We start from the raw sequence: 9,808 nt of genomic DNA, 5'->3' as shown, positions 1-9,808 counted from the left end.
TAGGTCACTTAATTATCAGTCTTTCTGGCCATTCCTTTTTTTTTTTTGCTTTTTGGAGGGCAATTGGTTAAGTGACTTGCCCAAGGTCACACAGCTAGTTTTTTTGTGTTAAGTGTCTGAGGCTGGATTTGAATTCAGGTTTTCCTGACTCCAGGGCTGGGACTCTGTTTACTGCTCCACCTAGCCGCCCCTGGCCATTCTTTATAAATGACAAGGGAGGGGTACAGATTCCATACCGCCAGGCCCCCTACATTGATGAAATCACAAGTCTGTACTTGCTCCCTGCCTGCTAGTTATAATGTGTTCTCTTAGGGACTAAAGAGAGAAATATTAGAAGCTGGGATAGTCTGGTTCTCAGAGTTTGCAAACTAATAGGAGAAGATAATGCATGTTCTTATGTAAATGGGTGTTAGGTATTGTAACTGATGTGCATCTGAGGAAAAAAGAAAAAACTTATAGACTTCCCTAAAGGAAGGTTAAGTTTTTTTTGTACTGAAACTAAACTTTTGAACTTCAGGTGGATCTCTCCAAGGATATTCAGCACTGGGAAACACTGAAGCCTGAGGAGAAATACTTCATATCTCATGTGTTAGCTTTCTTTGCAGCAAGTGATGGCATAGTGAATGAAAATTTGGTAAGTTTATGGGAAGTATCTAGTCTCTTAGCTTAAAAAAAAATAACCATAGAAGAAAGGCCTTTTCAGTTTTGAGCATATTGTCCTAATTTTCTTATTAAGTAGAATGGAAACAGGTGAAGTCTTTATTCAGAAAATGAATTTTTTTTCACATAGAATCTGCAAGCATTTTTGCCAACTGGTTTAGGCTTTAACTCTGATTCCGAAATAAAGAACCATGGCATCTCCTTGATCACTTGATTCATGCCTACATAGCTGGAAGTCGAACACTCAAGTTAGTATCTGGCTGGCTGGGTAGCTTGCAGCCTACTTGATGTTTAATCTTGATGTTTGTCCACCAGGTGGAGCGGTTCAGCCAAGAAGTACAGATAACTGAAGCTCGATGTTTCTATGGCTTCCAAATTGCTATGGAAAACATACATTCTGAAATGTATAGTCTCCTTATTGACACTTACATTAAGGACTCCAAAGAAAGGTTGGTATTCGCTAGTTCTATATATGTATTTTATTTCTGGGACTTGGTAATTCATCATTAACTGTATTTAAGTATCTAGTTGGACATTTTAATATTTTAAAGATTTTAATATTTTAAACTAGAATGAGCAGATGCTTAGGAATCAATAATATATTCAAGAGTTCATAATTGGTTCCAGATTATGAGAGATAGAGCAAAAGGCCAAATATGTTTCTTTTACTTCTTCGTATTTGTTTTTATTAGATGTCTACTTAAAAATAGACTGAATAATTATCTTTTTGAGATTAAAGGGATCTTAAAATCTAGTCTATGAACAATTGTAGTCTAACCTTCTCATTTTACAGATAAAACTGAGAGTGGAATAATTTCCCTAAGGTAACAGCTAGTAGCAAAGCTGAGATGAAGTCTCTTGATTACTAGTTCAATCATTTCTCCAACAAATAAATTAAGGATATTACATTAAAGACTAGGTACTATAGGAGAGATAAAATGAATAGTATGTGTTTTCTGTCCTCAATCAGTAGGGAAAATTAGATATATACACATATATGCTGACCAAGACTACTTCTGATGAGCAAACAGGGAAGTTAGCTATTAAATTGGATTTTAAACATAGGGTATGTGGACATTCAGGAAAAATGAAGGCATGGAATTGAGAGTACAAAGTATACTTTGAGTGGAGAGTAGAATAGATAAAGTAAGGGTCAAGCAATTGAGCACCTTTAATCAATAACTTTAAACTTCGATCTTCCTAAAAGACTATAGAACCAGGGTGGGTAGGGGTGGTAGAATGAATTTGGAGTAAGGAAAAATTAAGGGATAAGAGGGCTTCTAAGGTAACAGTTCAAAGAACTTTTTATGTATGTGTATATATATAAAATCTTATTTAAGATCCTCATAAGACCTGTGAAATTGGTTGGGTAAATGTCTTGAATTATAGCTCAAGAAATTGAAAAGCAAAGAAATTACCTGCCTAAGGTCACACAACTAGTAAAGGGGAAAACTGTTTTGATTGATATGGTCCAATGTTCTTTTTACTGTATTGTGTGAAGGTCTGAACTAAGGCAGAATGGGGATTGGAAAGGGACAATTGTGAAGGACATTACAAAGGAAGAAAAAGACAGGTATAGTTTAAGACTGAGGTGTTATTTGGGAGCCTGAGGGAATGGTATTATTCTCTGTTTATATAAATAGGGAAATTAAAGATAGCTTAGTTGAGGATGAGCTATAGTAAAGACCCAGGACTGGGTTTTGGTTTTTGCTCTGTGACTTATCTCTTTTCTTTCTATCTTATCTCTGTCTCCCATAGCCTAGTAGTGGATAGGGCACTGCATTTAGCTTCAAATCCTGCTACAGACTCTTACTATGTAATCTTGGATATATCATTTAACCTCTCTTTGCCTCAGTTTCCTCATCTATAAAATGAGGGGGTTGGATTGTGCACAGGTTCTAAAGTCCCTTCCACCTCTAAATATATGATCTTATGATATGTATGAAAAATATTCTATAGATATTAGAATAAGTTAAAACTGTTGACTATTAAAATTCTGAAGGACCTGAGACCTACAGGGCAAGAATAAACAATAGCACAACTTTAGTATTCCTATTTGTCTTTACAATGAGGTAGGATTTTTTTTTTTTAGTTATGACTTGGGATCTGTGTTTTGTATTTACTGCTAGTTTGAAAATATATGTGTAAGATAAAATTATGGTTAAATTGCTTTCCAGAGAGGTAAGAAGCAAGGGCCTTTGAAAGCTTTGGGGTTTAAATGATCTGCTCTTAAAATGTGAATTGGCTTCAAATAAAATATAAAATAACCTTTGGTAAGACACTGAGAAGAGGTTTAGATAGTCACCATCGTACTTGTGATGGGACTTGAACTCCTCCAAACTCCAAATCAATAGTGATTTCATTTGTATAGAGAACCTCCCAGGTAAAAATAAACTTATCAATTCAGCTGGGCACCTTTTCTGCAACTTAAAAGTCTTAAGAGAGTTGCTTAGAGCCCTAAGTGACTTACCTAGAGTCATACAGGTAGTATATGTCAGAGGCAGGCCTTGAGCCCAGGTATTCTCAGCTCTAAGTGGATAGCTCATTATCCACTATACTTTTCTGTTGCCTCTTAATAGCTGGAGGATGCCTAGGTAGAACAGTGGATAGAGTGCTTGAGCTGGAATCAGGAAGACCCAGGTTCAAATCTGGCTTCAGACACTAACTAGCTCTGTGACTCTGGGCAAGTCAACCTCTGTTTGCTTCAGTTTCCTTATCTATAAAATGGGGGCTTGGGGGGGGGTGGTAGCCTACTATGTGCCAGACACTGCTAAGTACTTTATAACTATTATCTTATAGGATTGTTATAAGGAGAAAATCATAGTTTTTGTAAAGCACTTTGCAAACCTTAAAGTACTATATACATGCTAGTTGTTACTCTTATTATGTTAGCGTATTAAGGTTTACGTTATCATTTCTGAGGTCAATGTCATTGTTGTTCCTCTTCATCGAAGCTTGTAATTTGAAGAAATATTAATTTGATTCTTAATGTTAATGTTAAAATTTCCTAGGGAATTTCTCTTCAATGCCATTGAAACACTACCTTGTGTTAAAAAGAAAGCCGACTGGGCCTTGCGATGGATTGGGGACAAAGAAGCAACATATGGTAAATATTTTGGGGGAACTTAACTAAGATAATGACACTTGGCATTTTATAGTTTATAAAAATTTTTTTCTTAAAATAACACTGTGAAATAGGTAATTATAATGTAATGTAATTCTCATAACTCTAATACCTTTTTGCAAATGGAAAAACTGAATGTTTTAACAAGTCATTGAGTAGTATAGAGCCAGAATTTCTTAACTGCTAAGCACAGTGTCCATTTTGCTTATGCTGAGTCATGTTAGTGGTTTGTCTCCAGAGATGAAACAACTATTGCTGTAGTAGGTATCTTCTCCTTTGTAAACTAGACTTCCCATAATTCTTAGCTGTAGAAAATGTGCATATTTATAGTTGCAGGCCGTGAAAGAAGACTTTTGTTAGTTATCACTATTTTTAGGTTTGCATAAAATCTTTTATTGATCCTAATTTTGATGTACTGGTTTATGTGGACTTGTTCTCTTGACCAGATAGTGCTTCCTATTTAAAAGATACAGATCTTGATTCTTAAGATCTTGATCCCATTGCATAAAATGGACAAAGAGTCTTTTTTTTTTTATCTTGTGCGTTTTGAGATTTAGAAACATTAAATATTAATGGAAAGTTTGATTTACATTTTTTAACAGGTGAACGTGTTGTAGCTTTTGCAGCTGTTGAAGGAATCTTCTTTTCTGGTTCTTTTGCATCCATATTCTGGCTCAAGAAACGAGGTTTAATGCCTGGATTAACTTTTTCCAATGAACTTATTAGTAGAGATGAGGTAAATGTATAAACAAACCATGGGCAATTCAATGTGTATCTTAAGTTCTTGAGTTGTAAAATCATTGGTCTGATGTCCCTTTAGACTTTAAATCAACGATTCACTCCAACTCCTTATTCTGTAGAGGCCAAGGAGGGATGTGACTTGCTCAAGATCACATAAGTAGGAAGCATTAGATGTGAGATTTGAGGCCAGATCCTCTGTTTCTCCAGTCAGTCCTCTTTCTACCATACCACTCTGCCTCCCTTCAGTAATATCTTTACTCCTTTATTCTGCATGAGTGAATATTGAATATTATAATATAATACCAGTGAGTTTAGACTTTTTGAAATAATTACTCAATCTAGTGGATCTTAGAATTCTATACAGGAGCATTATTCTATATTGATACGAATGGTACAAGATATATTATTGGTGGGGAAAGAGAGAGGGTTGAGTTAGGTTTTATTTTGTTATTTTTTTTAACACTATAAGATAGTGGTCATTCTCAAAGATTAGAAACCATTGGCCCAACCAGTGCAGCTGCTTAAATTCAGATTACAATTATAATAGTAGAATACCTTAAACATAGTAGGCACTTAATAATATATGCTGAATTGAATTGACTGAGGTTACAATGTGACTTTTACTCTTTCCCTCTGCTAATCTAAGTTCCTGACTACAGAACTTTTAATTTGATTCCCAATATTATGTAAATTCTTGATTTTCTTTTTCAGTGTTGTTGAAATTGTTAAAGGTTTAATTGGTTCTGGTATCACTAATGAGTTCATTCAGATTGATTTGACAGTGGTAGAATGCTTGAATTGAATGATGGGATATTAAGTAAGATGATTGTGTTTTGGGTGACTTTTTCCATGGCAATACAGCTCTGACCTAAGTACGTGAGAAATTGATTCTCTATATGCACTTTCAATGAGAGAGGTCAAGGTGAGCTGTTTTGATGCCACTCTTAAAATTAGATAGTTCAAAGGATAGAGCTCTGGGAGTTGATAAAGAAATATAGCTTGACTCTTTTGTTTTGATTAGAGTATAAGGAATGTGACAAATCTTAACTCTTGTTAAAAGTACAATCTTCATATTTAGTAAATGAGTGAAGCATTAAGTTATGAAGCCTTTAGATCAGTTTTCTAGACCTTGAAGATCAAAATATGCTTCTAAATGATGCAGTTGTTGACCTACTACAATGGGCAGTTAAAGAAAGGCATTTCTGGAACTGATATTAATAGCCCCAAAATATTATTGGAGGATTTGTAATAAGATGGATATTATGTTACCCTGGGAAAGTCACTTAATTTCTTGGTGTTCCTAGACAACTTTCAAAAACCAGAAAAATTACAGTTCCATAATGGTGGAGGGAGTTTCCTACGCCAATAAACTTAGTTCCAGAACAAAAAAAGATGGAGTGCGCACATACACACACACACCACAAGCAAGCCTTTACTAAGTACCTGCTATGTGCTAGGCACTGTGCACTTGAAAGTGCACAAAGAAAGCTCCACATGTCCTCCCAAAGAACAACCACTCAGAACATCAACGAGCTTGCAGTCTGAGAGGGGACTGATTGGCTTATGTTCTATAAGGTCTCTTTGAGTTATATGTGATATATGATCCTATAAACCAGCGGCTTCTGATTTTGATTTCTCTGTAGTATTTAATAATGTTCAACTCTAGCATAACTGGAAGACTTGACGTTTATAAAGTAGGATTTTGTTTCAGGAAAAATCTTGGGGTCAATGAAAGGTTATCACAATTTCCCAAGAACATGCAGTCTTTCCTTATTAAAGTCCTAGATCTAGTTTATTATCTTTAACATCTGTCCAGGATATATGTACTTATGACCTGGCTGTATGGCTGCCCATTCAAATGTATGTATATAATAATTAGACAACAGACATTCTTTATGCACTTGTTTTTTCCTTTGTGGATAGTTAGATTGAAAATCAGTTTTAAACTAGTAGTTTTAACTGAGGTTGCCCTTAGCTGCTAAAGCTCTGCTTGAAAGGGAGATGAGGTGTTTGTTGGCTGAGGTGATAGTTTTCTTTTGGCTTTGTGAATGTATTACATTGGTTAAATTTTCTTAGGAAATGGTGATATCATGTATTTGTCCCTTTATCCATTTCTTGTTTTTCTCTTTGTTTAGTCAGGTTAAATCTATTTGATTACAAGTCATATTCTAATTTGGTATCAACTTAATTTCTTAATCTAAAAATTTAATTGCATAAAGACAATTTAGAAATGACACCCATATTAGTAGCTAGTTGTTTCCTGTCAAGAAAAAAGATCATTTTTAGTGAAAAAATGAACTTAGATGTGGGCATGTGCAGGGAGTGCTTTCTGATTCTCTCAAAGTAAATATAGGTTTTATTTTTCTGATATATCAAGCCTTGATATCTTGATCCTGAGGCATTTTTCACAATCCTCTTATGTCCATATTTTCATTGAAGTCACTGGATATTTGTTGATTTAATTTGATATGTCCTTATCAAATTCAGCTTTATTTTTATGAACCTATAAAGTCTTTTGTAGAATTTCCCTACCTCCTTGTCCTCTGCACCAGCTATTAGTACATGAGCATTATTGTTTTATGATGATCTTTTAAGGTTATCATGAACTGTGGATACATAAGCAGTCATTTCCATGGAAGTCTTTTTAAGGTTATCATGAAGTATTGCAATGAATTGACCAAGTGTTCCATGAAACTAACTCCACCAACTCCTTTATTTGTCTTTCTGAAGGGAATCCTTTTCTTAAGTTGCAACTTTCCTGTCATTTCATTTAAAGTGCGTTATGGTTAACTTCTCCCAGTGATGTGTCTACTTGTTTAGTGAACTAGAATCTCACACTGAGATACCAAGAGTTAATGTTAATATGTAGCCTAAAAACTGGGTTTTATCAGCCTCTGCCCTATTATTCCACTCTACTATAGCTTCTGCCAAAGTGGAAGAGGATCATGGGGGAACTGAGTCACTTTATTTTGATTTTTATTATTAATGATGAACCACTCTAGAATTAACTGGGCTGATCATCAGAAAGTAGTATCTGTCATAAGACCAGTACTCAAAACCTTTCCAGTGTGGTGTAGACCTTTCTAAAACTTGTACTATACTGGCATTATCAAAGAACCCACCCAGATGCAAGTCCATGCCTTGGGGAGGAAGTATCAGAGTAGGCTTCTTTGCAAATGTACCTAAGAGTAGAACAAAGACAATAAAGTAATTTTTGTATTCTAAATTTTAACTGCTTGACAGGAAAATTTGTTGGATTAATGATTATTTTATGAATGGCCTTTTAAATATTCTTTTAGGGTTTACACTGTGATTTTGCCTGCTTAATGTTCAAACACCTGGTACACAAGCCTTCTGAGGAAAAAGTAAAAGAAATTATTATCAATGCTGTTAGAATAGAACAGGTAGGTAATACAACCATTTTCTCATTTTTGTTCCAATATGTAAATCATTTTTTAGGTTGTAGCTCTGTCAAAAATCTGTAGTTATTTTCTTTTTTCTCTATAGGAGTTTTTGACTGAAGCTTTGCCTGTAAAGTTGATTGGAATGAATTGCACTTTAATGAAACAGTACATTGAATTTGTAGCAGACAGACTTATGTTGGAATTAGGTTTTAGCAAGGTAAGGTATTTTAAATAATTTTTGTTGTAATTCTAAATATGTACAAGGAAGGTTGGTCTGGATTCATATTGATTTGAACTTTGTCTTTCAGATTTTTAGAGCAGAAAATCCATTTGATTTTATGGAGAATATCTCATTGGAAGGGAAAACCAACTTCTTTGAGAAGAGAGTAGGAGAATATCAGAGAATGGGGGTGATGTCAAGTCCAACTGAAAATTCTTTCACCTTGGATGCAGACTTTTAGATGAACTGAAGACATGCTATTACTTAGCTGGTTTTTTTTGTTTCCACCAGGAAAATCAGTTACTTTTGATGCTACACAGTGAAATGACTGTACTAGAAAATGGCCATTATTGGCCTTTGAGACTGTTGTGTAGCTACCTCAGAAAAATCTTGTTTGATCTTTGCAAGTGGTGTTGCTTAGGATGTGGTGGTACTTGACATAAGCTACTCAGATTTTTGTGAAAGGTCTGAAAATGAAAGTGTTAATGCTTTAGCAAGAAGACTGATCTTAGATGACTTTCTGTAGCTTGAATGTCTTAACCATTTTGGCTTTAGAATGGGGAGACCCCTTAAGCTAGTTTAATGCAACAGATTAAACCCTTGGTTTCTAGGCAGATCCATACATAGTTGGAAAAATGGCAACCTCACTGCTTGCTGCAAAGCAGATTTTAAAAGTTTACTTTATTCTTTTTTAATAGTTTGTACATAAAGCTGGCACTTTACATAAAAATAAAAAAACCCATTTGTACTATTGAAAGGTAAAAATCTTGAGTTACTAGGTTGTCATTGTTTCATGCTGCTACTACATAAAGGATCTGTGATTTTACTTGTGACTCTTCTCCAGGATGCAAGATTGTAACCCTTCTGTGGGAGTCACTGTGCCTGCAAAAATCATTGCCCTATAGCCAATGGGCTGAAGAGCCTTTCAGAACTTAGCCAGGTTCTTGAAAAATGGATGATTGCCTGTATGCCTTCCTAACTGTAGCATATGCCACAATTTATTCTGCTGCTATGTACTTCAAGAACTCAGTATCGTCCTGTTACCCAATTAGTCACCTGAAGAGGATGTTATAGAGGATGCCACTTCTATAGGAGAAAATGAGATCTGTAATTTCATTGGTATAGGGGATTAGGGAATTCCTCTCTGGGAAACTGATGCAAGTCCAGTTGCCTTCTCTATATTTTAGTGTTAGAGTTGCCTAGTTAGTTACCAATTACATAAAATGCTGATGATTCAATATCAGATAAAAAAGGTGCTGAGTGACTAAGATAGGGATCCTAAAATCTTGGGGGCCAAAAGGGACCAAGATAACCTCCAATTATACAAGTGAGGAGATGCATGTCCTGAGATCTATTAGGAATGCAAATTGAGCCTGAGATACTACTATAACACAAAATTTAGACTGTATTCTCCTTAATGAACTTAAATTTATAAATTTAGCTCATTGACTGCTAAAAAGGTGAATTGAAATACATAAAACTGTTAAGTGATGGAGCTTAAATTGATATTGCTATGGTTGGATATTTTCTAGCTAGAATTAAAAATCTGCTTTTGAAATGACAAGGTGAGGGGGAGGGCATTTATTATGTGCCACCTAGGAATTTGGATAGTAGTTTTAAATTTGTGGGGATGAAAATTGGGGTCTTTGTAATATTTTT

General features: G+C 35.0%; 1 protein-coding gene across 1 annotated transcript in view; it reads left to right on the top strand.

Annotated features, from left to right (window-relative positions):
• RRM2 (ribonucleotide reductase regulatory subunit M2) overlaps positions 1–8,914 on the top strand; it is a 10,355-nt gene extending 1,441 nt beyond the window's left edge. The window contains exons 4-10 of the mRNA XM_069107748.1: positions 518–634; positions 976–1,109; positions 3,672–3,766; positions 4,387–4,520; positions 7,825–7,929; positions 8,033–8,146; positions 8,238–8,914. Of these exons, the coding sequence (XP_068963849.1) occupies positions 518–634; positions 976–1,109; positions 3,672–3,766; positions 4,387–4,520; positions 7,825–7,929; positions 8,033–8,146; positions 8,238–8,390 (852 nt within the window). The 3' untranslated portion in view covers positions 8,391–8,914. The remainder of the gene's footprint in view (positions 1–517; positions 635–975; positions 1,110–3,671; positions 3,767–4,386; positions 4,521–7,824; positions 7,930–8,032; positions 8,147–8,237) is intronic.
• The last annotated feature ends 894 nt before the right edge of the window (positions 8,915–9,808 follow it).

Source organism: Petaurus breviceps, unplaced genomic scaffold (assembly GCF_028583685.1).
Source record: "Petaurus breviceps papuanus isolate PSGF00001 unplaced genomic scaffold, PetGlider_PUasm1.0 90255, whole genome shotgun sequence".
In the NCBI taxonomy this organism is placed as follows: Eukaryota; Metazoa; Chordata; class Mammalia; order Diprotodontia; family Petauridae; genus Petaurus; species Petaurus breviceps.
The sequence above is the reverse complement of the archived record's forward strand: the minus strand, read 5'-3'. Positions and strand labels throughout refer to the sequence as shown.